Source organism: Panicum hallii, chromosome 9 (genome assembly GCF_002211085.1).
Source record: "Panicum hallii strain FIL2 chromosome 9, PHallii_v3.1, whole genome shotgun sequence".
Classification (NCBI taxonomy): Eukaryota; Viridiplantae; Streptophyta; class Magnoliopsida; order Poales; family Poaceae; genus Panicum; species Panicum hallii.
Window position 1 is genome coordinate 5,032,869 of NC_038050.1, and position 25,695 is coordinate 5,058,563.

The 25,695-nt window shown below is 47.6% G+C and overlaps 6 protein-coding genes across 7 annotated transcripts; 4 read left to right on the forward strand and 2 right to left on the reverse strand.

The window, feature by feature from the left end:
* Window positions 1–720: 720 nt before the first annotated feature.
* LOC112877232 (putative ammonium transporter 4 member 1) lies at window positions 721–2,285 on the reverse strand. The gene is made up of 2 exons (XM_025941467.1): window positions 1,716–2,285; window positions 721–1,630 (listed from the first exon to the last, which is right to left on the reverse strand). Exons 1-2 carry the CDS (start codon window positions 2,283–2,285, stop codon window positions 803–805), a joined length of 1,398 nt encoding a protein of 465 aa, XP_025797252.1. The 3' UTR covers window positions 721–802.
* Window positions 2,286–3,004: 719 nt separating this feature from the next.
* On the reverse strand, window positions 3,005–7,097 carry LOC112875049 (binding partner of ACD11 1). Its single transcript, XM_025938731.1, has 8 exons — window positions 6,864–7,097; window positions 6,611–6,732; window positions 6,403–6,475; window positions 5,370–5,444; window positions 5,206–5,277; window positions 4,450–4,784; window positions 4,155–4,278; window positions 3,005–3,514 (listed from the first exon to the last, which is right to left on the reverse strand). The coding sequence occupies exons 1-8, from the start codon at window positions 6,867–6,869 to the stop codon at window positions 3,494–3,496; spliced, it is 828 nt and encodes a 275-aa protein (XP_025794516.1). The 5' UTR covers window positions 6,870–7,097; the 3' UTR covers window positions 3,005–3,493.
* A 1,389-nt stretch (window positions 7,098–8,486) lies between these two features.
* On the forward strand, window positions 8,487–15,121 carry LOC112875048 (DExH-box ATP-dependent RNA helicase DExH3). Its single transcript, XM_025938730.1, has 19 exons — window positions 8,487–8,846; window positions 8,953–9,107; window positions 9,221–9,308; window positions 9,404–9,643; window positions 9,782–9,877; window positions 10,003–10,191; window positions 10,321–10,480; window positions 10,575–10,705; window positions 10,833–11,003; window positions 11,079–11,351; window positions 11,493–11,687; window positions 12,128–12,331; window positions 12,532–12,601; window positions 12,694–12,842; window positions 13,142–13,450; window positions 13,543–13,602; window positions 13,803–13,955; window positions 14,057–14,167; window positions 14,373–15,121. The coding sequence occupies exons 1-19, from the start codon at window positions 8,631–8,633 to the stop codon at window positions 14,868–14,870; spliced, it is 3,468 nt and encodes a 1,155-aa protein (XP_025794515.1). The 5' UTR covers window positions 8,487–8,630; the 3' UTR covers window positions 14,871–15,121.
* A 996-nt stretch (window positions 15,122–16,117) lies between these two features.
* Window positions 16,118–21,288, forward strand: LOC112875182 (protein NAR1). Its single transcript, XM_025938930.1, has 11 exons — window positions 16,118–16,461; window positions 17,497–17,579; window positions 17,680–17,833; window positions 17,993–18,179; window positions 18,360–18,486; window positions 19,087–19,237; window positions 19,321–19,370; window positions 19,643–19,814; window positions 19,915–20,041; window positions 20,120–20,211; window positions 20,819–21,288. The coding sequence occupies exons 1-11, from the start codon at window positions 16,345–16,347 to the stop codon at window positions 20,969–20,971; spliced, it is 1,413 nt and encodes a 470-aa protein (XP_025794715.1). The 5' UTR covers window positions 16,118–16,344; the 3' UTR covers window positions 20,972–21,288.
* Window positions 21,289–21,389: 101 nt separating this feature from the next.
* Window positions 21,390–22,635, forward strand: LOC112875184. The gene is made up of 3 exons (XM_025938933.1): window positions 21,390–21,803; window positions 21,941–22,204; window positions 22,302–22,635. The coding sequence occupies exons 1-3, from the start codon at window positions 21,531–21,533 to the stop codon at window positions 22,485–22,487; spliced, it is 723 nt and encodes a 240-aa protein (XP_025794718.1). The 5' UTR covers window positions 21,390–21,530; the 3' UTR covers window positions 22,488–22,635.
* A 993-nt stretch (window positions 22,636–23,628) lies between these two features.
* Window positions 23,629–25,427, forward strand: LOC112875183. 2 transcript variants are annotated; one of them, XM_025938932.1, is made up of 2 exons: window positions 23,629–24,389; window positions 24,743–24,881. In XM_025938932.1, exons 1-2 carry the CDS (start codon window positions 23,781–23,783, stop codon window positions 24,746–24,748), a joined length of 615 nt encoding a protein of 204 aa, XP_025794717.1. In that variant the 5' UTR covers window positions 23,629–23,780; the 3' UTR covers window positions 24,749–24,881. The 2 variants fall into 2 exon arrangements, with proteins under 2 accessions (XP_025794717.1, XP_025794716.1); XM_025938931.1 differs by having other exon boundaries at window positions 23,634–24,667; window positions 24,743–25,427.
* Window positions 25,428–25,695: the final 268 nt, after the last annotated feature.

Genomic DNA, 25,695 nt, shown 5'->3' on the forward strand with positions numbered 1-25,695 from the left:
CGCGATCGGCCCCCGCGCGCTTATCCTTCGCCGGCGGTTGCAACGAGCCGAGAGTGATCCGCTCCATGGCGGTCAGCTGAAAGACCGGGCCTCTCGAGCAGGGCTGATCGGCCACCGTGCGCTTGGTCTTCCAAACCGTTATTACTCTCTTGGTTCGGCGAGCCGGCCATGGAGATTGAATTCGGGCAAGGGATTGGTCTTCATTCCGCGGCTGGCCGATCGAGAGGATTGCGGGATGGATTTGCACGGCGCGTAGGCCGCAGATCGTTGCGTTGGTCTGGCCCAGCCCGTGAATGGAGGATAGGGCGGGGAGACGTTTTCATCAGCTCGATAGCTGTCGTAGAAATCATACCATTTCACAATCACTTCAGTGTATTTCTCTAAAAAAAAGAAAACAACCTATTGCGTTGAATCCTGAATTCCTGATTCTAACAGAACAGCCGGTTTCACTCTAGTTTGGGGAAGGAAGCCCATCTCGCTTCTCGCAGTAAGCAAGATCAATAAAAACTGATCTTGTGTGCATTGCAACTCAATCACTGATGCGACAACCAAACTACAACAGTTTCGATGTAATTGTACGTCCTACAACAAGCACTTGTGTACTATTTGAGATTGAGAACTCTGACCACTTGGATGGTTCATGCCTACGTGCACTATTTCCGCGCTTGTGTACAGTGTGCACTATTGCATTGGCACAATCCTCTCTGATATTTCAGCACTGACAAAACGCCTAAGTTTAAGATAAGAGCCGAGTACTACCCATCACTATACAAACACACTTGAACCGTGGAAACGACCCGTATCATATCACGTCGTCGGCCTTGGACGCCACGGGATTGGCCGTCAGGGGGTACCCGTGGTTCCCATGCACCGACTGCTCGTACGTCTCGCCGTCGCCCCACACCGCGTACGCGTCCTCCCCGTGGATCGCGTCGTCGCCGGCCGCCAGCTGCTCCTCGCCGAGCCGGAGCGGCACCAGCAGCCCGACGACCAGGCACACCGCGCTCGTCACGGCCACGTTGAGCGCCGCGACGAAGGCGATCCCGGCCAGCTGCACGCCCACCTGCCGGAGGCCCGCGGCGGGGCGCCCGTCCCTGACCGCGTACGCGAGGCCCACGTACCGGGGGTCGTCGCCGAAGAAGAGGCGGCAGAGCCGCGGCTCCGCGAGGACCCCCGTCAGCACGCCGCCGAGGCTGCCGGCCACGCCGTGCGTGTGGAGCACGGCGAGCGTGTCGTCCACGCGCTTCAGGAACCGGCTCCGCTTGTGCAGCACCATCATGGTACACCACGGCACGCTCCCGGAGACGACGCCCATGAGCATCGCCGCCCAGCCCTGGACCAGCCCCGCGGCGGGGGTGATGCACACGAGGCCGGTGATCATGCCCTGGACGGCGCCGATCACGGAGGGCCGCCCGAAGACGAGGCAGTCGAGGCAGAGCCAGACCAGGAGGCTGGTGGCCGTGCAGAAGTGCGTGTTCACGACGGCGACCGACGCGTCGATGTTGGCGGCGTACGGCGCGCCGCCGTTGAACCCCGTCCACCCCATCCACAGCAGCCCCGCGCCGGCGAGCGTCAGGAGGATGTTGTTCGGTGGGAACGCCTCCCTGTCCTTCGCCGACCTCGGACCGACCTGCCCATTGATGATTGTAATTAATTAAGCTGCCAGCTCGTGCATACCCAATTACCCATGGCATGCAAGTGCGTAAGGTGCGTACCCAGTAGGCGGCAGTGAAGCCGGCGATGCCGGAGGAGAGGTGGATGACGTATCCGCCGGCGAAGTCCATGACGCCAGCCTTGAAGAGGAACCCGTTGGGGCTCCAGAGGCTGAACGCCCCAATGGTGTAAGAGAACGTGAGCCAGAGCGGCACGAAGAGCATCCAGGCCCGGAAGTTGACGCGGCCGAGGAGCGAGCCGGCGACGAGGATGAGCGTGATGGCGGCGAAGACGAACTGGAAGAAGAGGAGGGTGGCGGCCGGGTACGCGCCGGCGAAGCCCTGCTGGGTGAGGAAGGCCTGGCCGAGCGCGGCGAAGTCGGGGCGCCCGACGAAGGGGAGGAGGCGGTCGCCGAAGGACATGCGGAAGGCCCAGAGGCACCAGCAGACGAAGGTGGCGGCGAAGGCGTAGAGCGCCATGAACGCTGAGTTGACGGCCCACTTCTTCTTGACGATGCTGCCGTAGAGGATCACCAGCCCCGGCACGCTCTGCAGCCCCACCAGCGTCGCCGCCGCCAGCTGCCACGCGTTGTCGCCCTTGTCAAGCCACTCCGGCGCGGCCTCCGTCGCCATCTCGGCTGCCGGCGATCGAGACAGGGCAGTCTCGCGGGTTTAGCGCTCGCGCGCGTCGCGTCCGCGGGGACGAGGAGAAGAAATCAACAGAGGCCAAGTGGAAAGGGTCGAGAGCTATATGGGCGCCTGGGCGGGCATGGAGGGGCGAAAAGGTCTGACTTCTGAGAGGGAGGAGCGGGAGATGTGCAGATTCTTCACACAGTTTGGACGACGAGATTCTTCTGTGTGGCTGGCTGGATGCTGAATCTGTCCGCGTTCCTGGCTGGTTTTCACTGCCGCCAGTTCGCCACAATTAGCGCTTGATCTCTTGTTCAAGGCCGTGATCTTTTTTCCCGGCCCCAGCTGGCTGTGTTTTATACAACGATCTGACGTCACAATTGTATTGACACAGATTGCAGTCTGGCTCGACCAAAGAACCAAATGCTTGAAGCAGTCTTTGTCTGAAAAAGTTAAGCCTGACTGAAGGTAATTGCTGTGAATGTGACTAACATCATCTCAACACGCAGGGTTGTCCTGTATGCAAATGGCGGAGTTTCTTATGAAGATCATCGTCGTATAAGAACTTTACTCATTAATTCCATTGTACCACGCAAGATTGCCAGTTTGGCTTCATGGATGCGATCCAGTTAGTTGATCATGCTCATTTGGACTGGGTCAACAGCATATCGGTACATGCCATGTGTAGACAACATATAAGCTTCCATTACAAAAGTCACCAGTGCCGAACCTAGATAGCACTACCTATTTACAGCTGGAGTTCAACAGTGATCTCATGTCAATGCATAATTCAAACATATGGCACGTCAAGAACCGAATAATACATCAAAACCGATGAGCATCACAATGCCAGAAGCTGAGTTTAAACTTCTCAGTTGGAGCAACAGTTTTGGGCGAACCACAGAAGAATAGGAATCAATGACGATCAAGAATCCACACCGAGTCAATAGAATATCACTATCACCTATAATCAATTTAACAACATCACTAAAAGAATGGGGGGTTCTAAAAATACCAAAATATGAGCTCCTCTATATACCAAACCTCAGAAGATTTTCTCAATAGCCTGCACCCAAGGAAAAAAAGGACAAGACAACAGTGAAATACAGTTACTTTCCACACTGTCCACGCAATCAAAGGGAGATGCTGGCTCAAGGACTTCCAATAGATTTTCCTCAGGAAGAAGAGCTTCCATAACCAGCACAGAAAGCTCAAGCAACAACAGCAGGGCCCTATTTCAGGGAAACAAAGAAAGTTCTTTAAAAGTATGCAAAATTATAAAAATGTAGTAAGCTTCATAAATGGAGCACACTAGAAAACTAGATCAATTGGCTTTAATTGGGCTATGAAAGCATTTTTTTTTCATAGAGTTATAAGATCTTTCCTTGATCTGTGGCCCCATGGGATTAGCTTAAGGTAATATCTTGCAACTTCAGAGTTTGCAAATCTTTCACACATAATATAACATACAAGGGCATGGTTATACAAAACTCCTGAGCCAAACTGACAAACTGTTCCAGCACTCTAAATTTAATTTGGCTATTTCCGCTTTGACCTTATTATTTGTTCTCAAGGTCACAATTTTATTTAGCTTATTAAGAGCCAGTGACCTGGCAATGCCTCGTGATAAGAATCAGGATTGGGTCTACTACAAATGTGAAAATATGCTGTTCTGTTGATCATGTTTTAGGAAAGTGCACGTCCACTGATCGAATGAATTGTGCAACGCCAGCCATGATTGTGAAACAACGATGCTTAGCTACCAAAATTACATATTTTCGTAATGTGAAGCTATTTGGCAATTGACATGCTTTACTATAATGTATATATTTACTTAGTAACCAACAGTCATAATTATCAGTTACCACTTACTTTGGCTGTTAGATTTGACACCGCTAATTGGAACTTCTCTCTGGTTCTTGAGCCAGCAACATGACCAGCCTTGGCGACCTTGCTAAAAGCACCATTCAGCCAGCTTGTTCCAGCAGATACATACCTGCAAGTTGGACAGAACAATTGAAGAAATCGGCAATGAAAAACTTGAGAAATCAATGAGCATAAAGTGTGTGGGTAATAATAATGAAAGTACAAGAGATATGTTGATACATTCTAATCCTATATTTAAGTGTATTACTTGAGCATTAAAAAAATATGTATGAGAACAGACCTGTTGGTTTTCACAGCAGAGCCTGTATCATTAAGCTTACGCTCTGCAGCCAGCAAAGCAGCCATTGTTTTGTCAGAAACATGTAGCCTTTGGTCTACCGATTTCACCTTTTCATTGACAACTGATATCCCATTGTTTATCTTCTGCGAAAGGCCAACACGCTTATCAAAGGAATTGATCCTTGCCGATGCATTAGCTCTCAACTGATGTTTCTCATCAAATGCTTTAGCCTTGTTCACAGCATCTTGTCTCATTGCTGAACCCCTTGCAATCACATTTGTCATGACATCCTGGGCCTTGCTCACATAGATACGACTATTGGGGCTGGCATTGGCCTATGTGGCAAGACAAGCGAACATTTTAATTAATAACTGCCAGCATAGTACACTTTGTATAAAATAACATGGGACAGGATGATAATACACTTTGCATAAAAAAAATGATACCTAAAAATAACCCTGTTACTCAACAGCTGATATTTTTAACAGTGGTACCCCCAGGGTACCTTGCAACATCATAAAACAACTCAAATAACATATATGCACCTAGGTTCCAGTTTATTTATTTTGGTTTCAGATATCTAGTCACTATTCAGTAAAAATGCGCGAGATGTTGGCATGTGGTCAGCATTCATCCTTACAACCACTTCTTACAAGAGACCCCTTTTTTCAGTCTGCCACAGCCACTGCGGAAGGCTCATGATCTAACCACCAGTGAGAAAAAAAACTAAAAAATTGCATTGGCATTTAAAGGTACCTCTGGGGAGGAGTACTCCAATTCTGCATTAGGAGCTGAACTTGTACTTGTCACCTCATTGACCAAAAGTTGCTGCATAATTTTCAAAATTGATATCTCTATGAAAAATAATGACCAATAGCGATTAATTACATTTATGTAACATAAGTTACTCAATTGTATACCTGTTCAGTAACAGGGATGTAGATGTAATCTTCAGCTGGGGTTATGTTCACAACTTGATCCACAATTGTTGCTCCCTGAAAAAGACAAATTACATGATATTGATATTGTTACATGGTAACATGAAAAGAAACAAATGTAATCAGTGTTTCTTTGATTTACAAAAAGCTGCAAATCAATCTAGATAACATGGTGAGATGCATAATAGAGAGAAGTAAACACTGTTGTATTTGACTCAGAAAACACACAAACAGGAAGAGCTTTTCTCCACTGTAGGAGGGGCTATTTGAAGTTTAGATTGTCACTTTGCAATTGATACACAAATGCAGACTTGTATGCATGCTGAAAATAAATAATTAATTGGCATGCTTATTTCTTACATTGAATAGATTCACAAAGTCAAAGAATCACATTGTACAACTATAATTTATGTTGCCCACATATTGCATCAATTCAAGCAGCCATTAAAATACTCAATATCTTTATTCTCTTTGCTTATTCATCAATCTACGATGACCTCCTAAGGATCTCACAGACGACCTGAGGATCCCCCATCCATCATTTGATTGCCAGTGCATGAAGCACATGGCTTATGGTCAAAGAAATTTAAATAATCAAACTGCTATTTGTTTTATTGTAAAAAAGACTATTCAAGAATTCAGCATGTGCATGGATCCTCAGATTCTGTTACAAACTCCAGTCAAAACAAGGCCAGAGTGAATAACCAAACCCTGCATGGAAAATTGTCTATTTCTTCCTAATTGATACGTACACCAGAACAGGCCGTGCATACTTTAACTTTTTTTCTCCATCCCTACATGCTATCATATTGATCGCAACCGACACAAAATTTGGCTTATTGCGGCACCTGTATAACCTCAAACGTAACAGGCTAACAGACACACGTACCAACTTCACTATTCATAATGGCAGTCCCCCACACACTACATCATTTAGAACACGAATTCTATAAGCACCACAACCAAAATAACCAGAAAATAGACAGGTCAGGGCAATAGATGCGCAAGGCCATACCGATAGGAAAAGGGCAATCTCGAGGGCTTTGGGATCTTTGAATGTCACGTAGGCCGTCCTCCCCGTACCGTCACTGCAACCACCAAGCAGAGGCTAAAAATCGTAATGCAGTTCAAATTACAAGCCAAAAAGGAAAAACCACTAGCAAAACATCAAAGAATCAGCAGCAAAAAGAAAAGGAAGAAAAAAGAAATCAATAGACGCTCACAATCTGATGTCGACGTGCTCGATTTCACCGGAAAAGGAGAAGAACTCGCGCACCTCCCGCTCCGTCGCCAGATCTGAGATGTTCCGCACCCGCACGGTCCTCACCACCCTCTTCCCCATCTCCTGCAAGCAAAAGCGACCGCGCGAAACCATCACAATCCATCTCCATCACCGACACCACCCCCACCAATCCCCAACACAAGCCACCGCCCGCCGCCGACGCTGCCCAACAAGAAAACCAATAAACGGCTCACCTCCATGGCGCGCCGCCGAGAAAGAACTCAGAAGAAGCGGTCAAAGAACAGAAACCACCCCGCGAATTCGGGCTGCGCGAGAGAACCCGTAGCGGGAGGGAGAGGAAGCCGCGGTGGCCAGGCAAGGTCGCGGGGCAGGGCTCGTAGGCGGCCGGGCGACTGGCAATGGCGTGGTCCGGTTGGTTACTCGTCGCCGCCGCGGGTTGCTGCTGCTACTTTTCTTGAGCTGTTCGCTGCCTCGTTGGCCGAGGGAAATTAATAAACGAAAGCGAACCATCTCCTCCTTCCTAATCATCTACGAAAATGTCCCTTCTACCCTCACCACCAGCCCCGCTAGGCGCGGATCGCCTGGCAGAGGGTCCAGGGGTAGAAAGGTAATCTCGTGATAGGGTCTTACTTGGGCGACATGCTGGCTGCTGAGTTTGCTTCGCGACGGCGCCATCTCTCCTGACCTGTAAAATTATTATTTTTATTCCGAAAGCATTAATTGAATATTGACAAGTAAATGCCTCGGCAGCGACTGGTCCAGCCAATCAGTGGGTGAAACCGGGCCCAGCTCGTTCTGGGCCGTGGGGCTGGATTAGCCTCACGCGCGCGCACGTGGGGCCGTTGATTTGATTCGGGTGCCGCGTCACGGACGACGGCGATTTGGTGGAAGCAGTGGTGGTTAGGCCCGCTGGGCCGGCTCGGCCGGGGTCATGTGGCACACCGGTCGCTTTCTGACGGAATGGTGCCAAAAGATTTGCACGATGCATGTGGGGGTTACCCCTCGTAACTGTTGGGTGGTCCCCAGCCCAAAGTCCCAAACCCCGAGCAAGCTTCTATTCTATGCTAGTACTAGTATTCTACTTCGTGTCATTTTGACCATTGCCGTGAGGCCATGACCATGATTGTTTCCTCTCCTTCCTTCCTCCTGCTGCGTAGGACTATTGACCTGCCATTGTTTCAGCTTCCAGTAATTTACTAAGTTAATGGTACACTTCCTAAGACCATGGGTCACCAAGCCATAGACAAACAACGAGTTGTTTTTGAGCTCCTATCGAGTAGTAACGTATAGAGCTTGAGGCCCCGGCTGAAATTGAAAATTCAGCAGGTGAATATCCTATCCTTCGCCTAAATATCGAGCCCTTTCGCCAGCATAAATTCAGCCTAATCGTAGAGGCATGCGCGTATTAGAACATGTACGGTGAAGTGTTTAGAGAAAGGAAGAAAAATCTCTTTTATGTTTTGTAGCATCATGTGAAGTGATGCATACCTCTTTTTACGTGCCTTAGGGCAAGGAAAAGGATGTTCATGTTTTGTAGCATCATCTGAACTCAACTCTTTTCATATGTTTAAGCACCTACCTGCATTGGGACCTATTTGCATTTGGGAGAAGAAACTTTTTACATACAAGCTTATGAATTATGATGTGCCAACATCATCTCGTTTAACACTTATGCTAAACCACTTCACATTGTATATAGCACGTACCTTTGTATCTGTTTATCTGTCGTACACATAACATTTGCTTAGAGAAGAGTAAATAACACTCCATGATGATTTTGGTCCAACAGGCTCAAGAGAGCCGAATAGCCCATTTAGACATGCTAAGACCCCAAAGCCCACGAGAGAGCACAGATCTTTCAGCCCAAATCTCAAGGGCGAGGACGAGCCCCACCGCCGCGCGTGACTCCCCTCCTCTCCTTCCCCAACGCCGGCGTCGCTTCCCTGAGCTCCTACCCTGCCATGCCGCCGCCGCAATAGAGCTAGCAAGCAAAGGGTAGCATGCGCCGCGGCCTGCGCCGCGGGCTGGGCATCCTCCTCGTCCCACTTCCCAACGCACCCAGCCGCCCGCCGCCGACCTCTCTCGCGGCTCTCCTCCTCCACCCCTACCGCCTCAATGGCTTCTCCCGCCGCTCCCTCTGCAGCTTCCCCAGCGGGGGCCGCGCCGTCGAGCAGTTCTCCGACGACGAGTACGACCACGAGTACGAGGACCTCCGGGTTCGTGCTACATCCACCGCCGCTAGGCGCACGGATGATACCTTGGATGAGTGGTTTTCACTGTTTGTTCGCTGTTTCACAATGACTTCTGATCACCCCCGTGCAGCCGTCGTCGTCGGTGGCGAACATCGATGAGTGGAGATGGAAGCTGAGCATGCTGCAGCGCAACGCCGAGGAGCAGGAGATCATCTCCAGGGACCGGAGGGACCGCCGGGACTATGACCAGATCGCCAATCTCGCCAAGAGGATGGGGCTCTACAGGTTTCGTGCTGTCATTTCTCAGCTTCTGGCTATCAATTCTCCACGCACTTTTTGGAAAAGGAATTGAAACTTCATGATGTGAATGTTATTTTGGTGGGGGTGTGGAATGGCAGTGAAATGTACGGGAGGGTCATCGTCGCGAGCAAGGTCCCACTGCCTAACTACAGGCCGGACCTGGATGACAAACGACCGCAAAGAGAGGTTTGTTCAGTGGCAAGATCGTACGTCTTCCTTGCACTTAAAATTGCTAGTGCTTAAGGGTAGTAATGAAATATTCTTGTGTGCAAAACAAATAGGTGGTGATCCCGCTGAGCTTGCAGAGGAGAGTTGAAGGACTTGTTCAGGAGCATCTAGATCGTTCACTCTTGTCACTGGATAAAAGTGGTGGCAACACGAGAAGTGGCTCTGAGGTAGCTGAAAAAGCTGATAATGTGAACCTGGACGAGCAGCATGATTCTCTGCTTGATAGGTCAGTCATGGAGAAGATACTTCAGAGGAAGAGCATTCGGATGCGCAATTTTCAGAGAAGTTGGCAGGTGTGACATGTTTCGTAAGCTTCATAATTCTGTATTCATCTTAGGGAAAGATGGGGGTAATCTACAAAAGTCTTCTGCAGCATTCATAGCTCTATGCTTGCTGTTTTGTAACAATTTCGTGATGTGCTTGTGAAACAGGAATCACCAGAAGGATTTAAGATGCTAGAGCTTCGGAAATCACTTCCAGCATACAAGGAAAAAGAAAGGCTTCTAGCAGCCATTGCACGCAATCAGGTATACAAGCTTGAAAAAAATGTCCTGGAGACCATCTATGACTATGAGCCCATACGTTTCCTTTGAAACCATCATTAATAACCCCTTTGTCCTATTATTTCTCTGGCACCCTTGTGCAATGCCAGGTTATAGTAATTTCTGGGGAGACAGGATGTGGTAAAACAACACAGCTGCCTCAATTTGTATTGGAGTCAGAAATAGAGTCTGGCCGAGGGGCCTTCTGTAACATAATTTGTACACAACCACGAAGAATATCTGCAATGGCAGTTGCAGAAAGAGTATCCACTGAGAGAGGAGAGGGCCTTGGTGAATCGGTAAGCTCAAATTTTTTTTGTCAACTTCGCTACAGTAACTTATTTGTAATATGTGTAAGGAATAAGGACAAAAGTCCTTACTAGATTCTCTCCATTGTATTTGCATACGATACTAGCTTTTTTTAATAGGTTGGCTATAAAGTTCGATTGGAAGGAATTAAGGGAAAAGACACACATTTGCTTTTCTGCACCAGTGGCATTTTACTAAGACGATTGCTGAGTGACCGAAACTTGAATGGTGTGACTCATGTATTTGTTGATGAAATACATGAAAGGGGCATGAATGAAGGTTAGATACCATATTGGTATTGCTCCCTTCCCCCCTTGAGGTTTTATCTATGTTCAGCTCATAACATTGCTCTGTTATTGCACTGGTTTTGTAGATTTCCTGTTGATTGTACTAAAAGATCTATTATCACGGCGCCGTGATTTGAGGTTGATATTGATGAGTGCTACTCTAAATGCGGAGCTATTCTCAAGTTATTTTGGAGGAGCCCCAACTATCCACATTCCTGTGAGTTACCGTGTTTTTGAACCGAAATCACTCAAGTACTGTATAAATAGTTCTTTTTCATCCTTCAGTAACTCTGACGAAGCTGTACTGATCTTTCACTACTTTGTTCTCTCGAATGCTAATTCAGGGATTCACACATCCAGTGAGGGCACATTTTCTGGAAGATATATTGGAGAGGTCAGGCTACAGGTTGACCTCAAGCAATCAGCTTGATGATTATGGCCAAGATAAAGTCTGGAAAACTCAAAGACAGCTGCTGCCTAGAAAAAGGAAAAATCAAATTACTACACTTGTTGAGGTACTTATTCAAAACAGAGGTCGATGAATGTAACCCTGCTCAACACTATTCAGATAGTATTAATGTACTATGCAGGATGCCCTTAAAAATTCAAGCTTTGAAACATATGGTTCCAGAACACGAGATTCTCTAGCGAATTGGAATCCTGATTGCATTGGGTTCAACCTCATAGAGGCTGTTCTGTGCCACATATGTCGCAAAGAACGACCTGGTGCTGTTTTAGTTTTCATGACTGGATGGGATGATATTAGTTGCTTGAAGGATCAACTGAAAGCACATCCATTGCTAGGTGATCCAAATAGGGTTTTGCTGCTTGCATGCCATGGTTCCATGGCTACTGCTGAGCAGGTAATTTCTCTAATCTGGTTTATCATAGTGATGTTCTTTATACTACTACAATTATGTCACTAAATCTGATGCATATATTGCCTAAATGTATCTCATACACAAGGCTTATTTTTGTGTATGTTTGTATATTGTTGGTCACAGAGGCTAATATTTGAGAAGCCACCTCCTAATGTCCGGAAGGTAGTCCTAGCCACAAACATGGCAGAAGCAAGTATTACAATAAATGATATCGTTTTTGTTGTGGATTGTGGCAAAGCAAAGGAAACCACATACGATGCGTTAAACAATACCCCCTGCTTACTCCCCTCATGGATTTCAAAAGCTTCTGCCCGTCAGGTGAATGCTTACCTTCTGTTTTGTTGTCTCATCTTTCTCTAGTAGGTCCTGTCTTTAATTCAAATCTGAGGCTTCTGTTCAATTAAAATCCCACTTAAAGAACTTTGCTCCATTTGTAACATCCAAACCAGAAGACTTATTTATTCAGCCTTGAGTCCTTGACATTAGGATTATCTTAGTCTGTTTAGTTACAATGATCCTTAATTCCTTACCAACCACCTGTATGTGTCTCTTTCTCTCACAAATCTGTCTCGAGTCAAGGTATCTTTTGTTCTGTTTCAGTAGCCAATATAAACTGATTCGAATGAAAAGGATCAATAAAGTAAACTTGTCACTTGATACATATATGATGACAAACGGTACCCATATTTACAGTACCAACCATTCATATGCGCGAATCATGATGATTCTCATAGTCTCTCCATTATCTTAATATGCAGAGGAGGGGTAGAGCTGGCCGTGTGCAACCTGGAGAATGCTATCATCTCTATCCTAGATGTGTGTATGATGCATTTGCAGACTATCAGCTTCCGGAGCTTCTTAGAACTCCTTTGAATTCATTATGTTTGCAGATAAAAAGTTTGCAAGTTGCCAGCATTGGGGAGTTCCTATCAGCTGCTCTACAACCTCCTGAACCACTAGCTGTATGTGTTTAAATTGTACTTTGACATTTCCATATTTCCTTTTTTCTTTTTGGTTTTGTGTCCATTGGATTAGTGACATATTAACTAACTCTTTTTATGGGCATGCACACAGCATCTAAAGAACAAATTTTTTAAGTAGGTAGTAAAGGATCCTTCTTTTGATTTTCAACCCTTTCCACTTACACTTGATAAATATGTAGGTTCAAAATGCTGTGGAATTCCTGAAGATGATTGGTGCATTAGATGGAAATGAGAACCTCACTGATCTTGGTATGCCTATCTGTTGCTTCCCTGCAAGAACTGAAGTCTGCAGCAACATTTTAGCACTGAAAATGATAAAATTTCCTTATGAAACTTTGTAGGGCGATACCTTTCCATTCTTCCAGTTGATCCAAAATTGGGAAAGATGCTTATAATGGGTGCAGTTTTTCGCTGCATAGATCCTGTACTTACTGTAGTTGCTGGATTGAGTGTTCGGGACCCTTTCCTGTTGCCACAGGACAAGAAGGATGTAAGCCTTTGATTTCCAATGTTGGACTTTATATCCGTGACTGATATTGGTTGTGAATTGATTCTTTATTTTTTTATTCTAAAAAAATTTTAATGAGAAAGGGTAAGGAAGATTTAGATATTGGTTGTGAATTGATTCTTTTTTTTTAAAAAAAGTTTAATGAGAAAGGGTAAGGAAGATTTAGTACTGAAACATGCATTGTGGTATTTTCTGTTGAGCAAGAATCTTATTTTCATGCAGATAGGAGTTTTTATATCGTACTTCTTTTAAAGATGGTAATATTGTACTTTATATTTTAGTTGGCAGGAACTGCGAAATCAAGATTCTCAGCAAAGGATTATAGTGATCATATGGCCCTTGTTCGGGCTTATGAAGGATGGAAAGATGCAGAGAGAGAAGGGTCTGCTTATGAATACTGTTGGAGAAATTTCCTTTCTGCTCAAACACTACAAGCTATTCACTCACTTCGGAAGCAATTCAGCTATATTTTAAAGGATTCTGGTTTGATAGACACTGATGCAAATACAAATAACAGTTTGAGCCATAATCAATCGTTGGTCCGTGGCATCATATGTTCTGGGCTTTTTCCTGGGATAGCGTCTGTTGTGGTAAATAACTATTGACAATTGTACTGTAGATTTCTATTTTGATAGAAGCTGGACTTGACAGTAAAACTCATTTCTTTATCTTGCCTTTGCAGCATCGAGAAAGCTCAATGTCATTTAAGACCATGGATGATGGCCAAGTTCTTCTTTATGCTGTAAGTGCATACCAGAAGGTCTCCAAAATCCGAATACTCATCTGTACTGCCCTGTTTAAAAGCTAATTATGAAACCGCCCCTGTTATCTTATTCTATTGTACCATTAAAGGGGGCTCGTGCTGCCTTGTTTAGACACTTAGAGATACCAAATTGTTACAATGATTATGAGACTGAATTGTTGGCATTATTCTTAATTCAGAATTCAGTGAATGCAAAGTACCAGACAATCCCATATCCATGGTTGGTTTTTGGTGAGAAGGTGAAGGTGAATGCTGTCTTCATCCGTGATTCAACTGGAGTATCAGACTCCGTACTGATCTTATTTGGTGGTGCTGTCACAAAAGGAAGCATGGTACATTGTCTTGTCTTAATTGATTGTTTTCTCATGTAATTTTGTGTTTATGTTACTGTGCTGTTTGCTGTATGGATTGTCTTCTAACTTGTATGTTATAGGCTGGGCACTTGAAGATGCTCGATGGCTACATTGATTTCTTTATGGATCCCAGCCTTTCTGAATGCTACCTACAACTTAAAGAAGAACTTGATAAACTTATACAACAAAAGGTGAGTCGTGTACTCACTGAAGTTTGCATCTCAAAGGAATTTGGTTGATTTTCATTAGGCATTTCCAGTGTTTGGTTCGCATATTATGAGTACAGTAGAAAACTTGACAGTACGTGAGCACTGGTCTGTGCTTGTTTCCAGCGAATCTTGCCTAGCTGTGTATGTAGTACTTTGTTGGGTGATCTGACAATGTTTTCAACTCCAGCTTGAAGACCCGAACTTTGACATCCACAAGGAAGGCAAGTACATCCTGTACGCGGCACAGGAGCTCGCCGCCGGCGACCTATGCGAGGGTCGGTTCGTGTTCGGGCGCGAGACGAGCCGGGCGAGGCTCCGGGCCCCCGAGGAGGACGGCAAGAGCAGCCTGATCAAGGACGGGATGAACCCCAAGAGCTTGCTGCAGACGCTGCTGATGCGCGCGGGTCACACCCCGCCCAAGTACAAGACGAAGCACCTCAAGACGAACGAGTTCCGGGGCCTGGTGGAGTTCAAGGGGATGCAGTTCGTGGGGAAACCGAAGCGGAATAAGCAGCTGGCGGAGCGGGACGCCGCCATCGAGGCGCTCGGGTGGCTGACGCAGACCTCCGGCGTGAAGCCGCGGGACGAGGGCGACGACGCCTCGCCGCTGGACCTGACCGACAGCATGCTCAAGCTGCTCACGAGGCCGAGGCGGCACTCGAAGAATAGCTCTAGGAAACGGTGATTTTCTTGGGCAGTAAAGATTTTGGTGTATGTTGTTGCCCACACACGCACAGAAAAGAAAAAAAAAAGAAAAAGGAAAACAACAGATTCGTTACGTTACACGAATGACTGTAGTTTAGGTGTCGGTGTTTCAGTCAATGTGACAAAAAAAATGTGATAGAAGAAGTGCCTGAACTTGGGGTTCGACAGCTTCTCAAACGATGAACCGGTGATGATCGCAAGGTTATCGTCCCACGTTGCAGTTTCAGGGCACTTCATTTTGTTCCGTATCATCTAAACTAGATTCTGTAGGATGGCATCACGCATAGACCGTGATCCGAGGCCAAGGTTTCTTCACTCGGTTGCCCGATCTCGTGTCGGTTTCTGCTGGTGCCTCCGAGACGAGGTGATGAGCGGTAGCCCCCGTCAGACCAGTCCCATTCGCACCGTGGGCCGTGGCCAACCCGCCCGCCCCAGCCGCAAGCGGTGCGCTCGTGTGCGGTCCGTGCCCCTCGCCCGGCACGATCTCGCAGTCTCGAGGTCGAGGTCACCCATGACGCGTGTGGGCTTTTCTTTTTTTTTTTTATTTCTCTCACCGGTCGCAGGTCGCTTTCCCCTCTCCAATTTGTAGGGAGCCATGGGGAATAGCATAATGGTAGGCTGTTGCCTGTTGGCTACTTGGTTGGCTCTATCTGGCCCTGCTTATTTTTTTCTATTGGCGAAGAGTTGTTTACACTTTACAGCGCGGAGGAATCGCTATCCTTCTTGCCTTCCACATCTTATCTTATCGGAACCACAGCATCATCCGAGTTGGTTTACGTTTATTCTAAGAGGATACACCTCTCCATTTCTCGCCCAAACGAAGATAATGCTGCCTTCTAGTAGAATCTAAGAGCCTATCTGGAAATTTCGAGGTGTGTCAACGATAGGGTATCAGCCAGAGAGCCATGCTAAATACAGTCGATTTTTCTGTTTCAAACTACAGTTTATAGTTAATTACTTAATTTTAAGTCCCTCACGAACAAAAAAAGAGTTAATTTTAAAATTTTCCTTTCTCTTTTTACCGGACCGACGTTTCCGTTTTGCCGCTTGCCCATTTTCCTCAGTCGTGTGGCCTGTTTGACCACCCAGCTCGAACCAGAAGCCCGAAACAACACGAAGCCCTCCTTTCCTCCTCGGGCCTAACCGTGCCGCCGCCTGAAACCAACCCACCGCCGCTCCTCGCCGCCACGCCGCCAGCTACCTTAACGGCTGCGCCGCCTGCCTGATTCCCACCCTCCAGATACCGCTCCTTCGCCTCGCATCGTCTCGCGTCTCCCGTGCTTCTCAGGGAGGCCACCGCCGCCGCGTAGCAGAGCTATACGACTTGGATTGGCCGGCGCCCCGCCGCTCGTCCTCAATCTGCGCAGAGCGGATTGATTCCACTCGTCGCGGAGCGGGGAGACGACCACCCCCGAACGCTCCGGAACCCGGTTGTGGGGGCCGCCCGGCCCGGGATGTCGTCGAGCAGATTCTCGCCGGCGCTGCAGGCGTCGGATCTCAACGACTTCATTGCCCCCTCGCAGGACTGCATCATCTCTCTTAACAAGAGCTCCTCCTCCCGCCGCCTCCAGGTACTGACACCGCTCCCTCCGCGAGGTTTCGTTGTTTACCCTAGTCCTCGTGTCCGGATTCATGCGAGCTCTGTGGCAGCTGAGTGCAGTTTGAGCTCACCCACCATACTTGTTTTAAACTCTAGACGGTGATGTGTGTGATCAATATTTCCAATATGATTATGTAGTAGCGTTGAGTAGTAGGCAGTGCTCGGCAGGCAAGGACATGGCAAATAACAAAAAAAGGGGACAGGAAATGAAATTAATTTGTCTTCTCATGTTTGCTTCTGTGCAATAAAATACGAAGGACGAAAGTGTGTTAGCTACAGTTAAACTCTTAATTAATAAATGTGCTTTTTCTTCGAAATTTATATTTTAGATTGATAACTATTGCATGATGAAGTGTTCTCTTGTCGAACGATGCCTTACATGTGCTTTAGTGTGTAGGGATCAAATTATGGCCTGCAATGAGCTGACAATTGACATGGCATCTTCAGATGATCAGAAGTACTCATGTTCATTATGTCATGCTAAGTTTATTCCTCGTAGGCACTTAGAATACCCTGATCCTACAGTTTTGCACTGAAGGGTTACCTAGTATGTTTTTGCGTGTACCACCAAGCTGAAATTTCAATATCAGCTATTTAGGTGCAAAAGAAAGCTAGGCAAATTTGTACCATGCTCGAGATCCTTGAGCACAGTACTTGCCCCCTGCTTGTTGCGTAATTGACTCTGGTAGCACAGCTTCTCCATAATTTGCTTCTAGGCAAAAATGATTGTTTGTTTGGTGCATGCCGTTTACAACATGGTCTGGGAGATTTCTAGCTTTACTCTATCAGATCAGCTAGGAACAAGTGTCACAGCCTACCGAATGAAGCCTTCCAAATTTTTTGACCACACAACCTACCACTCCGAAAGTGCTATGTACATACCTGTGTATATTTCTGCTAATAATCAGTTACACGTCTGCACCATTGGAAACTTCATAAAGCAACCCCTCATCTACTGCCTTTCTGCAAACAATTCTCCATATTCCTGACTCTGAGAATTTTACAGATCAAACAAAAGGAAAATGTGGTGAGCACAAAGCCTCCAGAGGAAGCAGTCAAGATTTCACTAAAAGACTGTTTGGCATGCAGGTTTTTTTTTTCCTTTTCTTTTTTCACTCTTCAAATCAGTTCTAAAATAAGTAACCTGCTGAAATTCAATGAATGCTCACTGTATGCATTTTTATCTTAGTGGTTGTATCACATCAGCAGAGACAGTTATGCTGGAGAAGCAAAGCTTGGGTGACTTCATTGCTCGCATAAACTCTGGTAAAACTGTTATTGTATCAGTGTCTCCCCAGTCAAGAGCATCACTAGCTGCGTTTTTCGGTCTTTCGCAATCACAGGTAATTACATGGGTTTCCCATATCCATTCCCCTGTCAGAAGCATCATCGGCTCATATGCTCTTATCATTGTTTCCCACAAATCATTTTTGTCAAGAAGTACTGTAAGGTTGCACTTTAATTATGACAACTAAAGCAGAATGTAACTCCTTTAATTTCAGGTTCTCAGAAAACTTACTGCTTTGTTCAAGTCAATGGGTGTAAAGGCCGTTTACGACACAAGCTCAAGTCGAGATCTATCCCTTATTGAAGTGTGCAATGAATTCGTATCACGTTATCAGAAAAATCAATCATCTAGTGGCCAAGAAGCTGGAGCCGATCTTCCAATGATTTCATCTGCATGCCCTGGTAACTTTCTTGGTTGGTTGGGAACATGACATGTGAATACTTATGTAATGTACTTCGGGTTTCAAAATGCTGTGATATTGCACAATACTTATGCAATCTATCTTTTTCTGCATTTTCTCTAGAAATAAGTACAGGATTTGTTCACAGATATGTGAGTGTCACAGCCTCTTCCTCTTGCAGGTTGGATATGCTATGCTGAAAAGACTCTTGGTTCATACATCCTACCTTATATCTCATCTGTAAAGAGCCCTCAACAGGCGATTGGTGCAGCCATTAAGCACCATGTGGTTGAAAAACTAGGTCTCAAGTGAGTATTTTGCCTCTGCTCTAGATAGATCCTGAAATCAATTGATCCTGCAGTCACATAATTTTTTTTTTCAACTTCTAAGGTGTCCACAATACAACTGGCAGTACTATGTTTGTAAAAGTTATAATATCATAGTTGATGTATTTGCTTTTAGTGTCAATCATTAACACATGATTTATTGTGTGGGTGATCCAAATTTCACAGAGAATGTTGATATACGAGTTAGTGAGAGTTGTCTGCATGCTTCCCACGGACCATTGTAATTTTTGGTTTAAGAAACCGTAACCCTAAAAATATTGTCAGGAATAGCATAGGTTCACCGGTGTGGTTCATCCTTCCCTTTCATAAGCTTAGAGCCATTGACTGAGTCCACTTCAGCTTTAGCCAACAACTCATATAACTCTGCCTCAGTAATGGTGGAAGTTTGTATCAAGCCCAAAGGGAGGGAGCATTAGGTTCAAACATAATCTTGTTGTCTTCTTTTGGGTATGCTAGCGTCATCTGTTTGCTGAACGTCACTAATTTTTTTGAAACAGTTACCTGTCTTTGTATACTGTTACTTTCTGGTGTTTGACTTTTTAACTTTTTTTTTTCATGTAGGCCATATGATGTCTATCATGTTACTGTGATGCCATGCTACGATAAGAAGCTAGAAGCTGTCCGGGATGATTTCATTTTCTCAGTAGATGGTAAAGAAGTCACAGAGGTGGATTCAGTACTGACAACTGGTGAAGTGTTAGACTTGATACAGGTTGCTATTAGTTCTTATTCTTGCTTGTATAATGGATATGAAAAACTATGGAGACACTCATTATGATTTACGTGTTTGTGCAGTCCAAACCTATTGATTTCAAGACACTAGAGGAATCTTCCTTGGACAGATTGTAAGTCCATGTACTTGAAGTGTGCTTGGTTCCCAGCCACGAGAAGCCACGCTACAGGACTGTGGCGCTGATTCTGAGAGTATCAATTAGTCATAATCTGTTTGGCTGCTGCTTCTGTCTCAAAATTTAAGCTTACTTTATTTTAACCGCTCGTTGCGAGTAAAAAATCGTGGAATTATCTTGTACTTTACTACCATAATATACCATAGTTATTTTTATCTGCTCGAATTAATTTATCTCAGAATTGAGATATATTTTGCCTCATAACCCAGGCTAACAAATGTTGATGAGGAGGGCAATCTATACGGGGTTTCTGGAGGTTCTGGGGGTTATGCTGAGACAGTCTTTCGCCATGCAGCACGTGCAATCTACAAGAGAGAAATAGAGGGTCCTCTTGATTTCAGAATCTTGCGAAATTCAGATTTTCGTGAGATTACATTGGAGGTAAACTCATGGGTTGCAGGAGGCCATTGGCTCTTTTTCCTAACTAGAGTGAACTCGTGGTACACGTATAACATTTAGCAAATGCTACTTGTGCTAGCAGGTGGAGGGCAAACCTGTGTTGAAGTTTGCACTTTGTTATGGGTTCAGGAACCTGCAGAATATTGTTAGGAAAATTAAAATGGGAAAATGTGAATACCATTTTATTGAAGTTATGGCGTGTCCTTCAGGTACTTAATTGTGACACGCCTTTGCATGCTACTTGTAAGTTTCAAGGCCATTTTATTGAAGCTGTTACTGTTCTGCAGGTTGCCTGAATGGGGGAGGTCAAATAAAGCCTGCTCAAGGCCAATCTGCCAAGGAACTTATCCAGCAATTGGAGAGTGTGTACACACAAGATGTATGCTACTAACTTAAATCCTACATTTCATTTAGTTTACAAGGCAACATGCGTATCAGTGTGGCATGTCTTTGTCTTGACCTGGCTTAAAGTAATCCACATTCATGTAGGGAACTTTATAGGTGATATAGCCCTAGTCATCACTTAAAATTTTTCATATTAGAATAGCTGGTCTACTTGTTATTCTGTTATATTCTCTTCTACACTTGTATTTAGTATACTTTTATTTGCTCTGGGCTGCTTCTTTGTTTAATTTCTCTTGCTTGCTCCAGCGTGCTACTTGTACCGTGATTTTGCCCCATTCAGGTTGCAATAGAGGGAAGTTAAAATGTCTGCTCAACTTTTAGAACTGCTATTCCATCTCTAGTAGCTTTGATGAGCTGAACAATTCTGAAATTACAGAGCATTTATTCCATGCTACTTATCCTTCTGCTTTCTTTTGGATAGTGTGTGTATGCTCCACTTTGGTGCCATAATTTTATCCTCAAGTGGGAAATAAGTTATAGCTGCTGAGTGTTTTCCTAGCTGTCATTTGGCAACAGTCCATGAATTGTTTACTTTATGCCAGTTATATGCACTTGCACTAATTGTGTACCTTCTGTGCTAGGTATCAACTTCCAATCCTTTCGATAACCCAATCACGAAAAGATTATATGATGAATGGCTGGGGCAGCCTGGTTCGGAGAATGCCAAGAAGTACTTGCACACAGATTATCACCCAGTGGTGAAGAGTGTAGCTTCACAGTTACAGAATTGGTGATATCGAGACGTTTTTGCACTGGGAATTCGCATGGTCTTCACGAGCCAAGAGGAACTTGCACACAAAGCAATTATGGCGTACTGTCCATGCTAAAAAAATATTGATCACACAGCAATACAAACCGTGCCGAAATTTTGTTAGGCTATAGGTTTTCAGCTGCTGTCTGGGTAATATTGTACACTACCAAAAGGGAAAGAATAGTTACATTTTAATGTGTAAAAAATGAGCAAAATAGGTCTTAATGACCTTTTATTGTTTGGATCAATTCTCTCTTTAGCAAGAAGAAGAAGAAAAGAGCTGGGAGCTTATCTGTTTTACATTCTTGAGCAACTTTGCATGTTGAGTATCGAACTCCTTGTGTCCTTATCAAAAAAAAAACTTGTGCAGTCATTTTAAAAAGGGGGGCACCACTATTGGTAATTTCATCCGTACCAAACGTAACGGCTGCTGATCAATAGTAGTATATTCGTAGATTTGGGATGAGTTTCTGAATTAATCGTTCTCAGGAAACATTCCCATCCAACAGGTTGTGTGCGGAAAAAAGGTACACGTTCAGTAGATGCAAGAAGTCAACCAGAGGCCAGGCCGCCCCGGACGCCACCCCACCACCAAAAGGGAAGTCAACCAGAGGCGAGGCCACGCGACACCACCACTTCCCCCGTCACAAATCCGAGCCGAGGGGGGGAGGGCGGCGGCAGCAGCAGCGGCGCCGGCCCCCGCGACGGGACGAGACAGCGCGCGCGCGGCGATGGAGCGGCGGGGGCAGAAGCCTGAAGACGCGGAGCCGCCGGGCAAGGACGGCGCTGGCGGCCCTCCGGCTCCGCCGCCGCTGGTAAATCCGCTCTCCTTCCTGCCGGTCTACCATGCCCCCCCGGCCAAGGCTTATCCGCCTGCCTCTCCCAGAGCGGAATTCTCTTTCCCGACCATGCAATTCTGACAGCGCGCGCGCGTTTCTGTACCTGTCGGCAGTTCCTGGAGGTGACGTGCCGGAGCTCCGGCAAGGTCCGGCGGTTCGCGGCGGGGACGACGGCCCGGTACGCGCTGCACGCCATCAACCGCAAGCTCGAGCCGGGGGCCCCGCCGGCGCTGCACGTCGAGGCCGTGAGGGACGGCGAGGAGCCCGTCAGCTTCGGCCCCAGCGCGGCCCTCGCCGACTACGGCCGCGGCTGGCGGCTGCAGACCGTCACCGCGCAGGACGCGCCCGGGATCCACCACGCGCCACGCGCTGACACGGTACGCGATGACTGGTACTCTAGTAACGAGCTGCATCCTGCTGCCTTGAGTAAAAGTTCGATTTTTTCTGAAGAATCAAGAGCGTTGATCGTTGCAGAAACGGGGTGAGACGCAGGCTGCCGTGGATTCCGTCGCCAGGGAGACGACGAGGAGCACTTCGGTCTACGTCGCCAAGATCGTGCTCGCGTTCGTGTTCATCTTCTTGCTCGGCGGATTGTTCACGTACATGCTCGAGGTGGTCCCTGACATGCTCCAGGCTTCACCGGCGCCTGAATCTCTGTAGAACCCGCTGACTGATTCCGCGTGTATCATTCCAGTGATCTTTCAGCGACATTTTCCCCCCTTTTCTGATAAGATCGTGTGCAGTCTTGTGTCGATGGCAACTTATCTCACTTTAACCGCATGAACATTCATCGTCTTTGTAGTTTTCCCATCTGAATTCCGTAATACCAAATCATGCTTGTTGTCGGCTACCGGGGCGTCCCGGACTCTTTATCAACACGCGGCCGTGCCGTGCCGTGCCCAGACCGAACCCGACTCCCATCAATCCCAGCCTGCCCAAGCGTCCGCCACCGCCCCTGCCGGAGTTCTTGGTGGCCGCCCAGCGCAGCAGCACCACGACCGTGATAGGAGCTCTTCTCTTAAAGACCTGAGGAGCGGCGCGAAACCACCATCCTCGCCGTCGCTGGACCTAGAGGCGGCGCAAGCGGCATCGAGCGGTGGCCGCAGCGGCGTGAAGTTCAGACCATTTGCAGCACAATTGGAGAGCGCGGTGACGTGGCCCGCGCGCGCATGGAGGCGCACAACAGGTGCCTGCGGTCCTGGCACCCCACCGCCCTCCGTGTCCCCCGCCCGCCGGCTGTGTTCGTTCGCGTCCTTCTTTTGCCATAATTTGCTGCGGAAAGTTATGCGCACCAAGTTAATTATGAAGACATGAGTGTCTCCATGAATCCAGTGATTTTTCACGGGAATCAAGTTCTTATTCCTTGTATCTTTGAGTTCACGATGCGCAAATCGAGTTCTTGAATCCCGTATTGAGTTAATTGCCCGCCCAATTCGAGTTCTTAATCTCGGATTGAACTTCGCTCCCACCCCATTCGAGTTCTTAATCCCGGACTGAACGCGTGGGAGGGGTTCGATTTATAGCTTCGGGTGGCAACTTTGACGGAGAGGACTGGGTCCGGTGGCCGGTGGCTGGAGGTAGAAGATGACGAGTGGGTCCCAACGGTAAGAAAGACAGAGAAAGGGTCCTTTCGTAAAAATTTGGAACATATATTTTCAAAATGCCCCCAGGGGGCATTTATAAATATCGGGCCAGATATTTGCAGGAACCCCCCTGGATCGCGATCCAAATTAGGGGTCCATCTGTAAAATCCTCGAACGCATATTTACATAGAGCGCCCTGCTTTCGGATTCCGCCGCCTCCGGTACCGACGGCGGCCGCCGCCGCCGCCGCCGCCTCCACCACCGTCCGCTCCAGGTCTTTGTTACTTGTTATAGTTTCATGTTCTGGCGGACCTGAATTCCGTAACACTTGTTAGTCGGTGTCGGATTGGGAGTCGCTGGTTGCCGAATCATGCTTGTGGCGGCTACCCGGCCGTCCCGGACTCTTACCACCACGCCGTCGTGCCGTGCCGAGACCGAACCCGACTCCCATCTATCCCAGCCTTTTCGCCTCCGTCGATCAGCCCAAGGCCGCCGGGAGCTGCCGCGATCGCTCGGAGCCGACGGGAGGAGGGATGGCCGACCACCTGCCCGACGACCTCCTGCGGACGTTCTCGCCCGCCTGGCGCCGCGCGGCCTCGCCTCGTCCCGCGGCGTCTGCAGGTCCTGGCGCGCCGTCATCGACGGCCGCCGCCTGCTGCGTGCGGACCTCCTGCTGCTCTCGCTGGGGGGCATCTTCCTCCAGGTCACCACCGCCCCGTTCCCGCCCCTCTTCTCCCGGCCCTGGACGGGCCCCGCGACCGGCGGCGACCTCGACGGCTTCTTCGGAGCCGACGACAACAGGCTGCTCCAGACCGACATGCGCGGCCACTGCAACGGCCTGCTCCTGCTCGAGGAGGCCGTGGTCAACCCCGCCACCGGGGAGTGGGCGCGCCTGGCCGAGCCTCCGCCACCGCCCCTGCCGGAGTTCTACTACCAGCCGTGCCTCGCGTTCGATCCAGCCGTGTCGCCGCACTACGAGGTGTTCTCGCTCCCCGAGGTTCCCAATCCTACGCGCACGACGCTGAGCCCGCTGCTGCAGCAATCAGAGTGGCCGCCCTCGCCGTTCGTCCTGCACGTCTTCTCGTCGAGGACGGAGCAGTGGGAGGAGAGAACCTTCGCACGGGAAGGCCATGGTGGCCATCCCATGGCGACTGTAGCCGACGTCCAGTCGCATGATCTATTCGATAACGATTACCATTGCAGCACCTTCTGGCGGGGAAGGCTATACGTGCAGTGCCAGAACAGATTTGTGCTAAGGTAACCGGCCACTGCATCCAAATTCTACCAATTTGGGGAGTGCCTCCTGCTAATCTTCTTCTTTTTCTCTTCTAGAATTAAACCCGTCGAGTGGCACATAGCACCTGGTGAAGCAACCCATGGGCGCCGGTGGTGCGAGCAAGTACCCTCAGTTTTATCTAGGGAAATCAAAGGCTGGGGTGTACTTTGCGTCGGCCATCTCCTACAAATGCCGGCTTCAAGTTTGGTACCTCGACGAGTCATGCTACCGGGAGCCGGCGTGGGTGCTGAGGTGTGACAGAACCTGGGGCCCCTCCTGCAACCATGGAGGAGCTACCGTGAACGCGCGCGGCGGCGGCGACGGGCCATGGCGCCTGCGGTACCTCGACGATGAAGACTACGACGCGTGCTACTGCGACGGAGACGAAAGGCAGTTGGAGTGGAGCTCTGACGTCGAGAACGGGGCTGCTGGCGGCTGCAATAGAGATGGCAAGGACGACACCGATGACGATTGGGAAGAAAGATTCTACCGGGACACCCAATACATCGAGTTCCTTGGATTCCATCCTTTCAAGGAGGTTGTCTTTCTGCATCTTTCACGCCGCAGAGGGATCGCCTATCATTTAGATAGCTCCAAGATTCAAGACATGGGCAGCTTACAAATAAACCTACGCGACATCACTGACAGTATACTAATGCCTTTTCCGTAAACACCATGTTGGATGGGAATGTTTCCTGAGAACGATTGATTCAGAAATATAATCATTCCTGATTGAAGACTCTTTGGCTCTAAATGCAAGACACGAGCAGTTGCACTTGTGTTTTGTTGCGGAGATGCTCGTAGCAGGGATAGGGTTGAGTGCTTATATTCATATGGGTGAATGTGCGTACGTGTTGTGAACATCTATGTTTGTATTGTATTTCTACATTTGTACTATGTTTCGTAAAAGAAAAAATGTTATGGCTTTTTTTCCTTCTTCTCCCATTATTAGTAAGAACGTAAGAGTAGCTGTCTCGCTCGTTCCGCCATCAAAGAAAATCCATTCCAC

Coding starts and splice junctions, on each gene's coding strand:
- LOC112877232 (XM_025941467.1), bottom strand. CDS start 2,285: ATGGCGACGGAGGCCGCGCCGGAGTGGCTTGACAAGGGCGACAACGCG. Junction 1,631..1,715: donor GCTTCACTGCCGCCTACTGG/GTACGCACCTTA, acceptor ATCAATGGGCAG/GTCGGTCCGAGGTCGGCGAA.
- LOC112875049 (XM_025938731.1), bottom strand. Junction 5,445..6,402: donor AGATTGCCCTTTTCCTATCG/GTATGGCCTTGC, acceptor TGTCTTTTTCAG/GGAGCAACAATTGTGGATCA. Junction 4,785..5,205: donor TGGAGTACTCCTCCCCAGAG/GTACCTTTAAAT, acceptor CTTGCCACATAG/GCCAATGCCAGCCCCAATAG.
- LOC112875048 (XM_025938730.1), top strand. CDS start 8,631: ATGCGCCGCGGCCTGCGCCGCGGGCTGGGCATCCTCCTCGTCCCACTT. Junction 10,192..10,320: donor GAGAGGGCCTTGGTGAATCG/GTAAGCTCAAAT, acceptor TTTTTTTAATAG/GTTGGCTATAAAGTTCGATT. Junction 13,451..13,542: donor CTGGGATAGCGTCTGTTGTG/GTAAATAACTAT, acceptor TTGCCTTTGCAG/CATCGAGAAAGCTCAATGTC.
- LOC112875182 (XM_025938930.1), top strand. CDS start 16,345: ATGTCGTCGAGCAGATTCTCGCCGGCGCTGCAGGCGTCGGATCTCAAC. Junction 18,487..19,086: donor GTTGAAAAACTAGGTCTCAA/GTGAGTATTTTG, acceptor TTTTTCATGTAG/GCCATATGATGTCTATCATG. Junction 20,042..20,119: donor AGTTATGGCGTGTCCTTCAG/GTACTTAATTGT, acceptor ACTGTTCTGCAG/GTTGCCTGAATGGGGGAGGT.
- LOC112875184 (XM_025938933.1), top strand. CDS start 21,531: ATGCAAGAAGTCAACCAGAGGCCAGGCCGCCCCGGACGCCACCCCACC. Junction 21,804..21,940: donor CTCCGGCTCCGCCGCCGCTG/GTAAATCCGCTC, acceptor ACCTGTCGGCAG/TTCCTGGAGGTGACGTGCCG. Junction 22,205..22,301: donor ACGCGCCACGCGCTGACACG/GTACGCGATGAC, acceptor TGATCGTTGCAG/AAACGGGGTGAGACGCAGGC.
- LOC112875183 (XM_025938931.1), top strand. CDS start 23,781: ATGCTTGTGGCGGCTACCCGGCCGTCCCGGACTCTTACCACCACGCCG. Junction 24,668..24,742: donor CAGAACAGATTTGTGCTAAG/GTAACCGGCCAC, acceptor TTTCTCTTCTAG/AATTAAACCCGTCGAGTGGC.